The 19639-nt window shown below is 38.6% G+C and overlaps 1 protein-coding gene across 1 annotated transcript in view; it reads right to left on the bottom strand.

The window, feature by feature from the left end:
- Nucleotides 1-19639, bottom strand: part of PIK3C2G (phosphatidylinositol-4-phosphate 3-kinase catalytic subunit type 2 gamma) — a 199402-nt gene that overhangs the window by 110885 nt on the left and 68878 nt on the right. The window contains exons 14-16 of the mRNA XM_064654387.1: nt 17040-17151; nt 14600-14730; nt 7781-7969 (exon numbers count right to left, since the gene is read on the bottom strand). Of these exons, the coding sequence (XP_064510457.1) occupies nt 7781-7969; nt 14600-14730; nt 17040-17151 (432 nt within the window). The remainder of the gene's footprint in view (nt 1-7780; nt 7970-14599; nt 14731-17039; nt 17152-19639) is intronic.

Here is a 19639-nt window from a genome sequence, read left to right as displayed (position 1 = left end):
CCTGAATTTCAGTGTTGTTCAGGGCCACAGGTACAACAGGTTACAGGTACAACATTTAATTTGTATTTAAATATTGTACACAGGTACAACATTTAATTCTATTTGTTTCACCCCTTACATTTGTATTTGAGCAAAAATTTAACATCCTCAAAAATATTAGAATTATGGAAAATTCTTATGAACTCCACTAGTATTACATGGTGCTTATGCTATTCACGCTTAGATACATCAGTTTATTTTCTAAAGCCAGTAATAGGTTATGGTCTAGAAGCAGATCTGAGTAAAAAAAAATCTACCCTTCAAATGCCTGGAAACTATGCCATTTTGTAGGCTGGTAATTAATTAGGGCTGGAAGGTTTTTTTTACAGTGAATAATCTTGCAAACATTTGAGTTGCATCAAATCTGATTTTAATAATCCAAAAATTGCTCTTGATTAGAGGACACAATTAATTGATTTTTTTGGCTCTGTGACTCAGTGCAAGAGAAATCCCTTCAGGCTTAAGAAAAAGAGCTTCATAGTTTGGATATTAGAGGACAGTTGATTTCCAGGGCTTCCTACAATGAATATGCAATTATTTAAACCTACTGAAAACTCTGAAAGCAGAGAAGTGAGACGACTTTATGACAACAAATTCAATATTCCAGTCTTTAAAGGTACATGCCCAAGAAAGAGGAGGTCATCTGCAGTGCAGATTGTCAACATCAGATCAGTTTTGCAAAGGATTTGAACCACAGATTGTCAGATTCCTGACATGTGGCCTCTGACAATGGCTTCAGAGAAGCAGGACATTTGGAGACTCATCTTCTCTAGCTGTTTTATGTTTTTCACTAAAACATCTGAGAATTTAGCTAGAAAAAAAAAGCAAATTAAATGGTACTTTTCACCCAGTTCTAGGTTTCCGTTTACTTCTAGTTGTTTTGGTTTTTTTTCTCTACAAATGACCTTTGGTCAACAAATACTTCAGGGAACAGAACTATGGATCCCCCATTTATTTGCCTTGCTGCATTGTAATATCTTGTAGCTTTCTGCTCCTGAGAGAACTAACTTTGTTTGTTCTCTCTTCAGGTAATGCATGTTCTACAACAGAGATTGTGACTTCTTGCAAGTTTGTTCTAGGCTTACACACTCGAAGACTCTTCTGAATAACAAACAATATGTAAATTACTGGTTTTGAGTTTAGTCTTTATTAACAGGTCACACCACTGCAGGACTTCAAATTTCCCCTCCACAGCTCCTCTCACGCCTTGGATTCTCCATAAATTGTGAAACTGTTTTACTCTGATATTTATTTTTGCTGTTTTGTTCTTCCCTCCCTGCATGATGCCAATGACTGACAGCCACCCATTCTTTAACTTCTAAGTAGCTGTAGATTATTAGGTTTCCCTCAAGACTTTAAGACTGCTTTTGTAAAAGATGAATTTTGAGCTGGATAAGCATAGATTACAACTTGCTTTAGAAGTAAGGACAACTTTCAGTGTTTCATTCTTTTCATACAGACAGCCAGTCGGGAGCTATTTGTCTAGCTGTACCTTTCAGCTAAATCAGATTCAAACAGAAAGCTAAGCACTGCTGAGGCATCCTGTGGATTTGTGAAATTCTCTGGAGGTTTTAGCATCTGCCAGTGGTGAGTTGACTGTAAATGAGAAATAGATGTGCATTTCATTTTTAACAGTTTTATTATCCTAATTTTTCTGTGCTGTTTTAAATAACCCTATGCTGAAATATATTTGTCAGGTCAACGGAACTGTACAATTCACTATATCTTCTGGCATGTGAGGATCTCTGTAGAGAACAGTATGGCCTTTCACAGGCCTTCTTTTAAGCTGGAGGCTTATATTATGCCACGTATTTCTGCAATTCCCTTCATCTGCAATTCCCTTCACATTTTAAGTTCTGTCGCATTTTCAAAAAAGAAGGACTTCAGTCCAGTGAAATGCATGTTATTAAGTCCAGCAGAAACAAGGAAAGGAGAGCTAGCAAAGCTGCTGGAATGAAGATACCAACTGAAAACAAAAAACCCTCTAAGTAGTAAAGGGTATCATGTCCCTGATGGGTGCAACTGGGCCAGGAGAGAAAATATGGAAGAATTGTTTAAAAGAATAGACAGATAAGTTTTGTGAGGTAGTTTAAGTATTTAAAAAGTAAACAGACAGGAAGAGAGAACAAACTACTAGAATAATGATTTAGTTTCAGCTTACAGACAACATTAGCAGGACTTTCTGTTGGTGTTCTTTTTCATTCCTTTGAGGACTTCTAAATAAAACAGGGAGTGAGTGTGTAAGGACTAGAAAATGGTAAGAACTAAAAGAAAGTACAGAAAGATAAAAAATACCATCAGTTAAAAGGACACTGTATTTTCATAATTTTCTGTTGAAAAAGAGTCACATATTCACTCTTCATTACAAGGAGTCACATGAACCCTCTTCATCCCCACACACTGCACAGGTCATGGTCATATTCACCAGCAATTGCTTTGGCTGGCTGATTGGCAGATAGATGTGTTGAATTTACCCACAGAAAACATACTTTAAAAGATGCTTATATAGATTTTTCTACACGAAATTCTGACTAAAACAACTAAGTTTAGGATGTCATGGCGACCATATGGTAAACCATATCCTAGGAGAGAACAAGAGTAGGAAGAAAGTAACAAAAGCAGTTTTTCATTTGAAACCTGTATGATCTAGAAGGTTCTTCCCACCTCAGAGACAAACTTTGTTCTCTGCTACATTAGTACTAAAGACTAAACCATGGAAAATGTGATTTTTTACAGATTTAGCCTCCTGACAGGATTGCACATTTATGCACAGAAAGCATGCCATATCCTACATAGTTGTCTATTATTTGTCCTGTTGTAGTTTTTGGCTGTAGTACCTTCATATGTATTGCCAAGAAAGCTAAAAATGGTTAAAGGAAGTGAAAAAAAAAAAAAAAGAATTTATCACATTCTGATGCCTAAAATAAAGAGTTGTCTATTCCTACCAGTGCATACAGCCCCATCTAAGTTATCACTAAATTTCATGTATATTGAGCATAAGCACTTTTCAAGCTTTATCAGTAGTGTGTTCTGTACATCAAAGTATGAAATTAACAGTAGAGTGTTACTTTGTTCTTATCTTATTTCTTTGCATAAGCCCATGTTTGCTCTGCATAGTTGATATAGAACTACAGCCAAGTAACAAGTAAGATGCAAACGGGCAAGATCTGCTCTATCTATAAATACTCTGTTGGGCATTCCATTGTGAACTCTAAGGGAACGTTTTAAATTCTGCCTTTATTGAAACAATGACAATCTGATCGAACAATTCTAAATCAATTTGGCTTGCCAAGGTGTAAGAACAAAATCTGTCTTCAAACTATCACATTTTATTATTATTACTGGTTAGATATCTTAAGCTCTGAAACTCAATAGCTACTCTGCTGCAGAAAGTGAAAATCAACAATAATACTGTGAAAGTCAAAGGCTGAGTGATTCTATGAACCAAGGCATCTTCTCTGGTCAAGGAGAGGTAGGTGGAGCCATATCTTCCCCTACTCTGCCTGCTCCATACAAGGGATCAAATGAGGAAGTCCCTGTGGCACCACTGATTTGGCACATGGTTTTACAGGAATGTCCTTTCCTGTGCAATTGCCCTGAGACAGTTAGAATCCAGCAGGAAGTTTCTAGGAAAATGTTTAATCCTACCAGGGAGGTTATGTCTTCACCTCCACAATCTACATCAAAAGGTTCTCTCTTCAAAGTCGTTCCAGCCATTCACAATGCTGGAAAACAACACACTTTCTTCTATGGTGGCTGAACTATTCTAGTTCAATTTTCCTGATTCCTAGCCATGATACCTCACAGGGCTGCAAGTGCACTCTAGATGTGCCAGTAAAAAAAAAAAAAGAAAAGAAAAAAAAAAGATTGAAGAAAACATTCTGTTTTTGTGGTTAACAAATATGTCTGGACTTTCATTTTTGAATAGCAAGATAACCAGATAAAAAAATTGCAAGTATGGTTGTTCTATACATACACAAAACAATTGCCCACTAGCAACACAACATAAATGATGGCGTTTCTAACACTGCCTTTGCTTTCTTTCTGTCATCAAGAAAAATTCTCTGAATAAAGGAGTGTACTGGTGTTATTTCCCTGGCTAGTGTGCCATGCAATGCAGACACAGTCACAGAAAGCTCTAACTCCACTAAGGCTTGGATTTTTGCCAGACTCAATAAGTGAAGTCAACGGCAAAATGCACAGGGCACCAATAAGCTGTTCTGAGTAGGAGGGACCAGCTCTGTACCTTCTGCCTAAGGGATAATTTTATATTTCAGGCAACGGCTTATAATCATCCTTCCCTGAAATTAGAGGTAAAAGTAAGTGTAAAATCTTATTCTACACTTCCCCCTCCCGTCCTCTCCATCCCATCTTTATTGATTAAAGGAACATTCATTGTTTTTTAAATTGTTTTTTTAAGTGTTGGCTTCTGGGGCTTTAAAAATCAATGCACTTGCTCCAAGTACTGGATGCAACATTGCTACTGAATTTATCTGTGAAATGTACCATGATTATGTTTTCAATTTATGAAAGTTCATCCTTTCCACTGCATAAATGAGTATGTTATCATTTGGCTGCCTTGAGAGGCGCCTGCAAAGTGGAAGAGCATAAGCAAGAGAGACATGCTCACAGAACATGAAACATCTATTAAATTGTACATTTATCTGTGTAGCGAGCAAAATAATTTAGAAGTTTCAGAAAGTTGCAAAGAGCTTTCTAGCTCAGATGCCTGATAATGGGGCTTGTTCTGATGGGCTGTGATACCTCCCTCTAAGCTCTGTGGTGCTGTCTTCTAACCCAGGCAATGAGGAAGTGCCTCCAATGATTTTCATTTCTTTATCCTTGCAAACGTGAGCTTGAGCTTAATCATGAGGTCAGATGCTGCATTTTTCCTGAGAAGGAGGATAATTTAGAGCCCCCCAGCCCAATGCTTGTAGAAGGAACTAGTGATTTTGAGTACCCTCTCTAAACCCTACTAAACTATATAAAGAGTAAGCACACACCCACAGGAGAAATTCAGATACTCTTTAAGACACTGCAAATGGAAGTTCTACCACAGAAAGCATCCAGAATTTGGACTGACTGGGAACTCTTGGTTTCTTTTATGCTACTGATAAATGTGGTAAATTGCAGTGCCTAGAAATGATACAACACAAAGCCGAATTGCATATTTCCTTGCTATGGGATGTACTGAAAGCTGAATGTTTATGTGGAATCAATTTTTATCTGGAAAATAATCAGAGAAAGAAAAATGCAAGAGGGCTCTGAAACCAAAAAAATCTGTCTCGGGAAGCCTCTGAGCTGCAGATTACTTGAAGTTGGGAGAGTAGCTCAGTTTGGCCCATTCTTATTCTCTTCCCTGGGTAACTGTTGTTGGTAACCATTGGAGACAGGATGCACTACACAGACTTTTGGGCTGATTTAGTGCAGTTGCTCATGTTAGCAGTACATGTAGACAAAGATCAGCCCTAATACATTTTACTTACCCGTGGTTTGATGGTGATGGTAACACAAGTCCTTAAAATAGGCATGAATATACAAAAAGCATTCATTTCATATTCTGCTCGTGTTTTATATGAACTTGGATCTTTCAGCTGTGCCTCAGTAATCACAAGAAATCAGAGAGCTGTCTTGTGGATGATAGAAGTGAGGAACTGAGTTGATGAATTGTCAGTGCCAAACAGGATAGAGTTGAATGAAGGTTCAAAACCAGCTCAGTTAAAGAGCCCAGATCCAAAGTCACTGAAGGTAATGGTGAGGGGAAGCTGGACCCTATCCAGTGCTACTGTACTTTTCAAAATGACAGAAATCTGAGAAAAAGAGAACTGAGAGAAGAAGCTTCAGAAACCCATTTATATGGAAAGTACTCCCCTCCTTCAACCCACTCTATCAATTTGCATATACATGTCTCTCAGCTGTTAAATCATGCAACCTAGATGTCTCTGAAACTAGACATCTCTAAGGAAATGCAACCTCTCTGTTTCTGAAGGTTAGCTTCCCAGTTGTTCATGCACCTACAAAATATTGTGGATATGAGAAGAACAGATTTTTTCTTTTTTTTTTTTTTTTAAAGAGAATTTGTTCTGTGATCCAGAACTTCTTTCTGTGGTGTTACCATGTAGCAAAAAAACTGGATTGATATTATCTTCCGTGAGAAGGAAACTAAAGGGACAAGCAATCTAAGATCCTGATCAGGAGAGAAGTATTTGCAGGTGCCAGCCACTCCCAACGGTGGCACCAAGAGAGACAAAGTGATGACATTTTCCCATCTTTTCATGCCAACAATCTTTGTGGTAGCCAGAATGAACAATGCATCTGCTGCATCCGCTACACACTGAGAAGCTCAGTGACAGACTGAGTCATATTAAATAACCTGAGAAGCACCTGACAGGACTGATATTCTGCACCACACCCTGGTGTGGTGCAGAGCTGCATCTTCAAAGAACAATCAAGCTCTTCATTTGCAGAAATGCCACCCATACACAAAACCAAAATTAGACGAAAGATCTGATCTGAAAACCTGGCATGCTCAGACCAAAAAAAAAAAAAAATAAATCTCAAAATCTCTTGCTACTCTGGGGCATGTAAACACACATTCTCCATACACTCCTTTCTACATGGATCTTTTATAAATTAGAAATGGATCCTAATAATTTAATAACGGTAAATAAGGTAACAATACTATGTTCCAGAACATGATCTTTCAGGATCTTTGCTTCCACCTTTGAATGATCTTTCATTCCCACTATGCATAAAAAAAGACACTTATGCAAACATGTGAAACTGCTAATAGTTCAGATATAAAACAGGGATAAAAGGATTCTGAGGAAATTGCATCAAGAGGGAAATAACAGTCAATAATCGGTTTTAGAATATTAAATAATTATTTTTAATACTGTGGAGGTAAGTGTATAAAGTAATTTCTCAAGTAAAGCTTTAGGTGAGGTTTGTTTTTTTTCTAAAGGTACAGCATGAGACTGAGATAGCAAAGCTGGTGCAGCCTGTGCTTACCCAAGACAAGCAAGGGCTTGATAAACCAAATTTGCTCAAGGATTTCATCTGCATGTTTAATGTTTTCACAGGTAGGTCACTTAATGCAAAATACCTCCCAAGTTTTTGGAGGAAACGTAACTGCTGACACAGATTCTGTCCCCTGACATCTGCTATTACATCATGGGTAGGACTATCTCCAGCATCAAGAAAGTCTCCTGACAAACAAACAGCTCCCAGTGTAAGAAGTGGGGGTGGAACATAAGGCACCGCAACAGAATTTATTCAGAGTGTGGGGAACTGACTTTAAAGCTTCATCCAATCTACTTCAGAAAGATAGGTTACATGTGGGACTCTATGTATTTACATAGATTATTGTTAGTCCTCCTCTCCCATTAGTCACGTCATGTCTGTACAGCAGTTTGAAGATAATGGAGTGCTATGTAAGTGCTGAGTATGTGACTGATCACCTGTTACCAGAAACTGAGTCTGTTATGGAGACTGAAATACTCTTTTCATTATCCTGAGAAACAGAAAACCTCCTCAGCCAAGAAGACAGGGCTGACACGTTCAACTCAAGGTCATCGCAAGAGTTGCAACTCTATTTTCACTTTGACACAAGAGACGGAGCCAAAAGCACAATCAGCGAACCACAGCGTGATCCTGTGTTGAGCAAACTGACGAGCTGAATTAATCACCTTGTGATCACTCTGCTTATTGTTATTTTTTTACTTGGTTAATTTTCCCTTACCTGAAAGTCAGAAGCCCAAGTGCCTCTAAAGGGTTAGAAAACCTCCAGCTCCTCAACGTGGCATACATTTCTGACACAGTCGTTCGATCCCAACTGGGTGCACTGCCCAGCACCAGAGGAAGGGAGCAGTTTTGATTAGTGCAGTGGTAACGATAAAACCATAAGATTCTTCTCTGTTGCTCTGAGAGTCTGGAAAAGAAGATTAGAAATTCAGTTTGAAATCAAAACCACCTGGAGCCTTGTGTAGCAACAAACTTTATTGTGCAGAGGGGCCAAGTCACACAGTACACTGCTTTTCAGCTAAGTACGTGTTTTCCTTGGGGTAGGATATCATTTTCTGCAGACCAGCTTTTATAAGAAAAGTGATACTTATACTCTGGATCTGTCAGCCTTAGGTCATATAAAAATGAAGTGTCAGAAGACACACACATATGATTATTTCACATCCCAAGCACTCTCAATTTTCTTCTCCGCTATCTCTGTTGTTGGTGTTGTTTGTTTGTTTTTATTGTTGTTGGTATGGGGTTTTGTTTTGTTTCTTTGTTTGTTTTTTCCACTAAGAAGGTACAGTTATCACCAGATAAATTATTGTTACATCCATCTGCTATATATTGTCTCTAACTACTGTAGACACACAGTGTCATTGCTTTCATTTCTGCCCTTGCTTTGACTGTTTAAAGCAGGTGTGCCTATTTTTAATGTATCTGTATTTAAAATAGGGCTTAAGCACATCCATGTGCACACACAAGAACATGAGCATGTGCACATGCACACACACAGAGTGTGATTATGCCTAGCACTGGTATGAGTTTAGAAAAGGGAAGAAAAGCTCCCAGCAACTTCTGTATCTGTTCACAAAGCCTAGCATGCTGTGCTTTGCTGTACTCACAAAAAAGGGTGCAATATACCAAATTCCTCAAAGAGATATTAGATGTCTAAAGGACATACTGATAAAATGATCAGTCATCGCACCATATTTCACCACAGTGAGAAATGCCACAGAATAATTTCTGCTTTATATGCTCTGATTTGTCAACAATTCGGATGCCTTTGCCTCATGCATATTAAATCCCAGGTTTTGACACACCAGAAAACAGAAAAATAAATTCCCCTTGAGAGAAAAGCCCCGACAATCTCATTAATTTTATACCAGAGCCTTCAAAAGCAAGCTCTGAAAGTGCAAACCGATGTCCAGTTCATATAAATCACTACTGAAATTAAGAATATAATTTTTCTTAGTCATATTTGACCAGATTGGTGATCTGTCTACTTAATAACATAACATAATTGTGACTTCAAACAGACATAGATATTTCAGAAGGTGTGAGAAATCTTGTAGAAGGCAGTAAGTAAATAGTTTGTTTCCAGTCAAGCATTTAATTATCCAGATGTGTAAACAGAGCTCAAAAATCCAAGTGTTTACATTCTTTCCAAGTTCATCGTCCTTCTATTTGCAGTATTTTGGGATGTTCTTACCCCCAAAAAAATATCTTAGCCACACTCTAACAGTCAAGATTGTGTCTTTCACAACTCATAGCAATGAGTTCCTTTGGCTCTCTATGCACTACAGAACTTTTCTCCTTTGCCATTCTGAATTGCCAAACGTTTAGGAACAGAGAGCAGCAGCACAAGGATGGGCATGTTTCTTACTATAACAAGAGTGAATGTTAATTCCTTTCCTTAAGGAAAATAAGCTTATAGATGTATGCAGAGATGAACCTAACTGTGATACAAATTCTGTTGTGACTTCCAGTAATCATTTCAGGAAAAGTATCATTTCAGTAATCACTTCAGGAAACAGATTCAGAATTCACAGCTTGTCTAAAGTGACAATAGATAAATGCCTTTGTGAGTGTGTGAAGTCACACACAGAAAAAGATAAAAGCAGGCCTAAGATTTCATTGCCTCTCTTGATTATCTTATGTATTTGGATGGTATTCTGCAGGGCAGTTCACCTAAAGGACCTCTTTTACATGTTAACTTTAAGCAGAGGTTTAAGCTTTCAAACAGCATTCTCCAAACTAGACAATCTGATGTTCAGATTAAAGCAGCTAAAGCTTCTACTGAGCTTGCAAAGGGAGATAAGAAATCAATCCTTGTATCATGTTTTTTAAACAACAGGTTTCTCCCTCTGACTTTACTCCAGAGGCAATGTCATTTTCTCTTTCCATGCTTTAAAGATCAGAGACGAAATTAAAGGTTGGGTGGGGTAGGGGTTATTTAGGTTCTGATTTAAGCTTCTTAATTGTAACAAAAGTTAACATATACATGTAGTAGGACATTTAAAATAGATGGTAAAAGTATTTTGCATACACAGCATCTGAAGATTGTTATGCCAATAAGGACATTTCTTTGGCTCAACAGGGATAAGATGCTAATAAACCCTCTTTATTGATAAAAATGAAGTTTATAGTTTTTTAGGTAGAGTCGTATCCAAATTTCTCTCCATATAAGATCTAGATTAAACTATATACCCTTCTACTTAACACAAATAAACCCCCAAAACCCCAAAAAACCTAAATAATTCAGTAATTTTTAGTTTAAGTTTTCATTAATCCCTTTAGCTAAATGAAGAGAACAGCTTCTGTGACAGCTTTGTTAGCTGGTATTAATTGTTACCTTTTTTTTTGGGGGGGGGGGAAATGGCAAAAAATGAGTTTAAATGCAAATGAGATTCCTTTGTTGTTCATGTTCAGTACTAAAGCAGAATAAGACAAAAGGCAAAAAGAGGAAGGAGCAGCAAAGCTAGAAAATACAAATTTCTGTCCCCTGGCACTGATTTTCACTTGGAAGTTTCTCTGCCATGGACACTCTAGAAAAGTGTGCACCATTACCACAGTTTTTTAGACCTCTTCCACTATTCATCCAACTGGAAGCAGCCTTTCTAATCACAACTCACATCAAAAGCACTCTTGTGACCACTCGTAGGCAAACTAGATTCTTACCAGGAAAGTGGCAAAAAGTGAAAGGGAAGCTGAAAGAGAGGGAAAAGGTAGAAGGAAAATGATAAAATAAAGATGGTAGAAACCAGGCTGTCATCTTCCTAGCTCCAAACCAGTCTCTGATCCCTACCCTGGAACACACACTTCACACTGGGATACTGGGCTGTATGAGGTTGGAAGAGCAGCCTTCATCTCAGATGGCTAGCCTTCCAGGGTTTGTATTTCAAACACAGTAGTCCTGAAAGGAATCAGAGGCTCACATCTGAAATGTTTTCAGAACTCAGCCAAAGCAGCTGTCAGTAACTAACAAATTCCCCTCTTGGCACTCTCTTGTCTGGTTTGGTGATGACACCAAAGATCACACAGTGTAGGGCTGTGAGGAGCACAAGAGCCACGTGGTGAAGCTCATTGCCTTCAGTCCCACTGAACATCTTCATTAATTAACATCCAAGAGATGTTTGCCATGGGGACCAGTGATCTGAGCTATCTAACAGAGACACAGGAGTCTGAGATTCAGCTACTGGGAAGACTTTAGGTCTGGACCAGCTACTGGAGAATACCTTGGCCATGTAGCACGAAGAGGCCCAAGCACCAGCAACCAAATCAGAGTGTGGTCGTGAACCTTGGAGGATCATATGCCTGGGTGTCAGCAGCTGGGGAGAGCAGTAAAATCTGGGGTCAGCTCCTGTATAGACTGTCTAAGCCCAACTACTGGAACAATCAATATTTTTTATGAGAGAGATATATATATATAAATATGCATGTGTACATATTCCACCAGCAGACTTGGATCCTGATCAGGCAGAGAGGAGGAACAGAATCAGGCTGTCTGTGCTGTCTGTTTTGTGGCACTGTTCCCTGTTTGGGCAGTAAAGTACAGCCTTTTCACTCTGTTGATTTACTGATATTATCAGGAATACATGATCCGCCTCTGTGAGGGTTGAACCTGGGGACACGTTTCCACAGCAGCCTTGCATTCATAGCACAACTGGATTCAACAGCCTGTAACAAAGACAAACATGGAGTTGTCTGTTTTTAGCCACTGTTTCTTCCTTTTCTATCATTGGGCTAAGAACATTTTCTATCCATTCACATATTCCCTCCACTTCCAGTAGAATGAACAGCCTGAGAAAGGTTTCTTGTGTCTTCTGACCACAGAAACCCATGTATCTCAAAATCGTATTTAAGGCTAAAAATCTACCTAGATTCCTTTCTTTTTCTTGACATATGGAAAAAAGGAAGGAGGAGATCTTTAGATATCATGGTCATAATGTGTTTGGATACTGATATGTTACAAATTTTTTAAAGAAAGTCTCATGAATGAGGAAGGTAAACAAAAATTGCAGGCTGACAGATTCCCACTAAGTACTAAAAAATGTAATTGTTTCATTCAAAGTCCTTTACCTTCATGATTCAATTGGTAGATTAGCTTTGCCTATAAGACAGGATAACAGAAAACAATTAAGAGTGAAAAACACTGGACTACCATTCTCTTTCCTCCAAGAATCTGTTACTGAACTTATCAAAGCTTTAACTCCAAACTGGTGACTTTCAGTGGTCTCTTCCTTTCATATTATATAGGGTCTACCCTTGCCTGTTCTTTGTTATACCTATTGAATAAACTTGTTATCCATGAATTTGTGCATGGTCTTCATGAATGTGATGACATTGTCTGCTTTCACAGCTTTGTGACAGTAGATTTTAAAAGCTCACCACTGACTGACTTAAAAATTATTTTCTTCCCATTGACAAGTGATTTCCTACCTGTTTTCACTTAATGTCCCTAGTTCAAATATTGTAGGAATTGATGAGGCATTCACCTTGTCTATCACCATCATGACTATATAAAAATTAATCCTGCACACACAGATACCTTCTAGTCTTTTCTCCCAACTACAGAGTCCCAACCTTTTTAGCTTCTCTTGGTCAAACAGCTGCTTAATCCCTTCAATGATTTTAGTTGCCCTTCTCTGTACGTTTTCCACATCTACTGTGACCTTCCTGAGTTGGGGAGACAAGAACTATGCAGCATACTCAAAATACAGCACAGGGTTTTAGGCAGCAGTGAAATGGCACACACTGGTTTCTTCTTTACCCTTCCTGATGATGCCCAATATTTTATTAGCACTTTCAGGTGTTGCTGTACATTGCATTCACGAGTTCAGGGAAATATCAGAAGTAATGTCAAGATGTACTTCCTGCATTCTAATTGCCAGTTCTGAGAACAGTGTCACATAAACATGCTTAGCTATTTTTTCCTTAAATATACCCCCTTAAATTTGTCCACACTGAAGCTCATTGGCCATGTTTTTACCAATTTTTTAAGTCCTTCTGGATCTTTCCTCCATAGCACAATGACAATCTGGCAGAGTTTAGTACCATCTGCAAACCTAGAGATTTCCCTGCCCACTTCTTTCACCCTGTCATCAATGAAGGTACTGAATAAAACTGGTCCCAACCCTGAGCACTGGAAGACCCTGCTAGTGATTCCTCCATTCTGAAAATCCTATCTTAAACATTCTATCTTTGCCTTTAGCCAGTTTCCTTCTAAACCCATGGCAAAATAATTTATTTCACAAGCTGTTTTTTGAACATCCAAATGTCTTATGTTCACCAACCCCCCAATATCCAAGAACTGACTGACAACCTCCTAGGACAGCAACACTTTGATGAGGCAGGATTTCTATCCACAGAAGCCACACTGATTCTTTCCTGACAAATTACTTCATACTTAGCTAAATTCTTAATGAACTTATTCCTTCTTACTGAACCCACCATTTCACCATGAATAGAGATCAGAAGCACTGGTTTGAAGTTCCCAAAATCACTCGGGAGCATATCTTGTAGCTGGAAATTTTGCTGGCACCTTGTCAGTGCCGTGGCACCATGGCCACCCACAATAAAATACTGACATCCCATTCACATTTCAAAATAAAATAAAAAAACTCAAATCACAGATCCCATGATTAATAAAAATAATTTCACATTTCATCCTGTCTTTTTAGAAGTTGAGGTAAATATCAAATACAACAGTAAATTTGTCTTAAAAAAAAAAAAAAAAAAAAAAGATTTTAAAAACTCCAAGCCATCAGCATAGAAATCAGAACAGAAAAGTCTTCTTAAAAGATACATTGTATCACACTGAGAGGGCTGAACTGACTCTAGTTTATTTAGTTATTGTACAATTAATGCACCTTTTGACCTTTGATGGAGGATTAATTCACACAATTAACTGTCATTAGTAAAATGGCTCCCTGTAAGCACCAAATTCCCCTCTGATTATACCCAAAATTATTTTATGCAGTACATAATCCTAATTGGTAGTATAACATGCACATAGCTGAGCATACTAATCTGCCTCAGTATATACAGTGTGTTTTGTTTCACTTTGTCATTATCCACCTTCTGTGAAAGCTAAACTTTACATACTTCTTTCCTTGCTTATAACTTGAAACAGATTTTTCAAATGCCATTTAACTACTATATCTGAAGTCTGAATGTATAATAACAGAGAGGGTGATTTCCATTGAACCCAAAGGTGTTCTTGCTGATACTGATATAGATGTACTGCATCACCCGAAAATCTTATTTTTTGAACCAAAAATTAGTTTCTCACTTCAAAGACATGAAAAGATACAGTAATAGAAAGAGAAAAACAATCCTTTTCTAAACTGGTAAAATACACAGCCACCTCCAGGGGCCTATTAGGCTTTGCTGTGATATATTCTCTGATTTAGAGGTGTTAGTTCTCACATCAGTCAAGCTTGGCTCCTCCAGAGGAAAATTTTGTTTTTAAAGAATTGGATGCACCTAATTGTGATCGATAGGATAAGTACAGCAAGCCAAGAATGAGCAGGGCTACCTGGGTACAACTTACAGCAAGAGAGAATGTATCTGAGAAAGCCTTGCAATGTGCTTCAGGCACTCTTGGGTTGGCTCTTCAAGATCACCTCTTCTTTGTTCAGGTTCAGGTTTAATGAACTTCAGATTAGTTTCTGGAAAGTCAATCTTTATTAAAAGAAAAAAAAAAAGAAAGATGAGAAAAAAGGCAGAAATGATTTTAGCAATATGTATTGTCAGATACAACTGTCAATAAATGTTATCTTGGATTTGTATGGTAAGTATACAAAATATGACAGAAAGAAGAACAGATAATTATTTGGGGATGGTCACTGTATGTAATATGTTACTGAAATGTTTTGATGAGAAATTCAGTCTGCAGAAATCAGTGGAAGCTAACTTTCCTGAGAGAATTTCATCTAGTGTATTTCAATTTTATTAGAACTGCACAGACACAAAGCTGAAGCAACCTTTTCCTTTTCTCCTCCTTTCCTGGTTTTTAATGGGATGGTTTTTAAGTGGAAAACTTTCACTAATGTAGATTTGGGGGTTTTTGGTTTTTTTGTGTGTTTTTTTTTTTTAAAGTAGGTTTACTTATGATTCTATTATCATTTCTGGATGTTCAATTTCATATATACCGTAGAATATCTACCAATTTTTCATTCTTTACATTTACATGTGGCATCAGAAATTTAGGATAATGTTTTTTAAGATGCAGAGAAAGTAAACATTCAACCAAAATTACAATGCTTGAAGTACTTGATAGTCTGAGTACATACTTGTCTGAAAACTCAGGTTCTTCTTCAAACATCAGCTCAATTTGCATCCTTTTTTGTTTTATTATTGCTCACCACAATCTCTTATCTATATCTACTTTTTAATATATCTATTTAATATGCAACACTCTTCTAAAGGTTAAAAAAATTATTCCCTACAAAAGAGGTGACTCTTTTGTAGATCAGATCATCTTTAAGGTCCCTTCCAACCCAAGCTATTCATTCTATGAAAATCTATCTTTATGACATTTCCAGCATGTTCCCAAATGGTGATACTGCCACATGCATGGGAGTAACTGAAAATGAGAGATCCTGTTCCATTTCTTTCAGTAGAGAGAGATTATAAATTAATAGCCATTTACTGTCTCAACATCCCTTTATTATTAATAGGGGGAGCTATTTTAAGTCATGGTCTTTGACTGAACTCCTCAGACTAGAAAATTCCCATTTGCTTGTCTGTTAAAACTGGGCTATTTTTAGGCCAGGCTTTTTTATCTGTATTATCTGCTTCTACATGTGATTTGCTAATAGATATTCAGCTTCTCAATACAGAAAAAAATTGCTTTTGCCCTTTAAATATCCAGTTGCTAACTTAACCTGGAAAGGTGGCAAAACCATCATGCAGACTTAATGTATTTTCAATACTGGGAGCACCATTCTGCCCAGAATGAGTGAGAACTTTGATCAGGGCAATGATTGTCCCCATGTACTGGGCACTGGTGAGGTCACACCTCAAACTCTATTTTTAGTTCTGAGCCCCTCAGTACAAAAAAGAGATTGAGGTGCTGGAGTGTGTCCAGAGAAGGGCAATGGAGTTGGTGAAGAGCCTAGAGATTAAATCATATGAGGAGTGGCTGAGGGAGTTGGGGGTGTTCAACCTGGAGAAGAGGAGGCTCAGGGGAGACCTTATAACTCTCTACAACTACCTGAAAGGAGTTGCCAGGCTGGGGGCAGTCTCTGGTCCCAGGCAACCAGAGATAGGACAAGAAGCCTTAAGCTGCACCTGGGGAGGTTCAGGTTGGACATCAGGAGGAATTTCTTTGTGGAAAGTGTTGTTAAGCATTGGAATGGGCTGCCCATGGAGGTGCTGGAGTCATCATCCCAGCGGTGTTCAAGAAGTGGCTGGATATGGCACTTAGTGCCATGATTTGGCTGACAAAGGTGGTGATCAGTCAAAGGCTGGACTTGATCCTGGAGGTTTTTTCCAACTTCAATGATTCTGTGCTCAGCATGTAGTCATCAAGGAGAGCTACACTAATACCTATTAACAGCTGCTTGTAGCCACTTTCCTTTATGCTACTCACTCTTATTGTAAGCTGTGTGTTACATTCACAATGGCACACAATTCAATAGCATCAGAACAAAAGCTCAGATTTGACAAGGCAGCTGTAAATCAGGTACCAAGTCCTTTATTTGTGTCAGAAGTATTTTGGGAATCAAAACATTCAGGTACCGGCTCACTAACCTGTGTCAAAAGTATTTTTGGAACCAAAATGACAGCAACAAAAATTACCCTACAAAAACTTTCTCCAGCTCTCAGAAGTGGTTATTTGGTATGGGAAGCATTAGGCATTTGCCACTGCACAGAATTACAGACTGTCACCCTGAAGATTAACACACTTTCTTTGTGTGGCCTTGAAAACCTGCCTTCTTGCACTTTGTTAGAAAACAACCCTTTGCTTTGCTTTCTGGCTTTCTTACCTGCAGTGTGACCGAGGTTGGTGTGCTGGTGCTGCAGATGCCCGGGGTGATCACTGCTGTGGGTGTGCTGCACAGCCTCATGCTGAGCAGAACAGTGCCGTGAACGAGCCGCCTGCGATAAACACAGAGGGAAACAGGCCAACAGGTTTTACTGAAATTGCATCAAAGAACATGGAACTGGAGAGCTTAAAAGACAAGCAAAAGGAGAACAAACCTTTTCTCTTTATGTGACTAGTACAAATCTGGCCTCGATCAGGAGAGGTTGCATGCTGGTGGTCTCACTGCTATCTGTGCATTTGCAGGGTTCATGACACAAATCACATTCCCAAGACATTCTAAGCCAGCTCTGCACTTTACCACTGATTTCTTGTGTGACAGGCACTGCCCTTCAAGCTTGATGTAAAATAAGGATAATACTATATCTATGTAATTTCTATCCCAAGATTTAATTTTGAGGACAAATACGTTAGAGACTGTGAAGTGTCAACACAGTGTAAAAAGTGGAGGGCAGCAAACATTTATTCCACAAAAAGAAGAAACTCATGGTAACCTACTGCAACCATGAAGGATCCTTGCTGATTTTATGTTCAGATGGCAGGGAGGAGAGAGTATGATATCAGAGTCTCCAAAGAGCTGAAAGAAATTCGAGTGGGATAGTTTGTACCACATATACCACATATGGTTTTTGGACAGATGAAAGATTATGGTCTGAAGTACCAGTCTGAGCACTACACATACAAGAAAGTCTTATCAGCAAAACAGGCATGCATGTGGCCTGCAGATAAGAAAACCAGCATGATTTGGCATGTCAACACAACTCAGTCTAGAGGACTTGAATACAATCAGAAAGTTTGGGTGAAAACTAAGCATAACCAATCGACTCAAATTAAGAATGCAGTACCTGAATAAAGAAAGATATAGCATCCTGGATTTAGCCTTTCATTTCACAGAGACGCTGAGTATGCTGAGTTGGAAGGGAGAAACAAGGATCATCGAGTCCAACTCCTGGCCCTGCACAGGATCATCCCCAAGAGTCACACTATGTGCCTGAGAGTGTTGTCCAAACATTTCTTGAACTCTGTCAGGGTTGGTGCTGTGACCACTGCCCTGGGGACCCTGGTGCAGTACCCAACCACCCTCTGGGGGAAGAACCTTTTCATAATATTCCACCTAAACCTCCCCTGACACAACTCCAGGCCATTCCCTCAGGTCCTGTCACTGGTCACCACAGAGAAGAGATCATTGTCTGCCCCTCCTCTTCCCGTCCTGAGGAAGTTGTAACTGCAATGAGGTCTCCCCTCAGTCTCCTACAGGTTGAACAGACCAAGTGCCCTCAGCTGCTCCTCATATGGCTTCCCCTCAAGGCCCTTCACCATCTTTGTAGCCTTCCTTTGGACGTTCTCTAAGAGCTTAATGTCTTTCTTATATTCTGGTGACCAAAACTACCATAATATTCGAGGTGAGGCTGGACCTATTTGTCCATATCTTAATGATTAGTGAGGTGAGAAATTTGATTATGTTCAGCATCTCTGCTTTTACTGACAAAAAATTTTTGTTAATATCTTTTCAAACACTGGTCAGTCAAAAAAACTGAGGAATGCACTAGATATCCTTCTGCCCATTGCAGCAGAAAGAGCCAGTCGGATAAGTGAGGTTTGAATGTCCAGCTTTTACCTAAAAGGAGGACATTAGAGCTACAAGAGAATCCAGATGAACTATTTGGTTCTAGCATGAGTTTGCAATGTTTCTGTATGAAAGTACCTCTTGAATTGCAAACTGAAATAAATTGCTTAAAGTCACCTGAGGAAGGTCTAAGAGACTCCCACAAAGTCATTGTTATAGTCAACATAAATTAGTATAGACATAATTCAGGACTAATTTTTCTTTTTCACCTCTCAAGCTGTTCATGTTGGTGCAAACATTTTATTTTATTGTGAGAGCACAGCTCAGGAGGATTAAAGACAACCATTTTCTGAAGTTTCTTTTGCAGCTGTAGGTACATTTACAGGAGAATGGAGGCAGAAAGAGCTGTGATGTGAACAAGAGAGCACTTGAGGGAAAGCAGCAGTTGTGTTATATGAAGTCTTTCTCATTTAGGTAATTGATGTGAATGTGGAAATGATCAACAGTGATTCAAAGTTGTTTTCCTGTGATGTGTACTCAGATGACCTTTAATAAATGAGTGGCATCTCTTCAACCATTCCTTTGTTGACAAAGATGTACATCATCATGTGAACTAATTGGCACTTTTGTTAGAAGGGAGAGGAGTAGCTTAGAACAAATGAACATGAAGACTAAATTATCCTTCTGAGCTCTCATTACTGCTAATCACTTTCATATTGTACTCTAAAACTATGGGGGGCTTTAAAGAAGAAGCCATACAGTGGGGTTTTTTTCAAGGAAAACCTGTGTAGACAAAAACAAGAAGTAGCACAGACCTCAGAGGTACCATAGATGTGTTTGAGACATTTCCTGAGCTCATTATTTCAACTCATTTACACCCAGTACTAATTTGGCTAAAGATCATCCAGGAAGATAAGGAAGAATCATCAGATGGGCTTCTCAGGGCCTCAACTGGAGACACAGCAAGTAAAGCAATG

The sequence above is a fragment of the Pseudopipra pipra genome, chromosome 5, assembly GCF_036250125.1.
Source record: "Pseudopipra pipra isolate bDixPip1 chromosome 5, bDixPip1.hap1, whole genome shotgun sequence".
Taxonomy (NCBI): domain Eukaryota; kingdom Metazoa; phylum Chordata; class Aves; order Passeriformes; family Pipridae; genus Pseudopipra; species Pseudopipra pipra.
The sequence above is the reverse complement of the archived record's forward strand: the minus strand, read 5'-3'. Positions and strand labels throughout refer to the sequence as shown.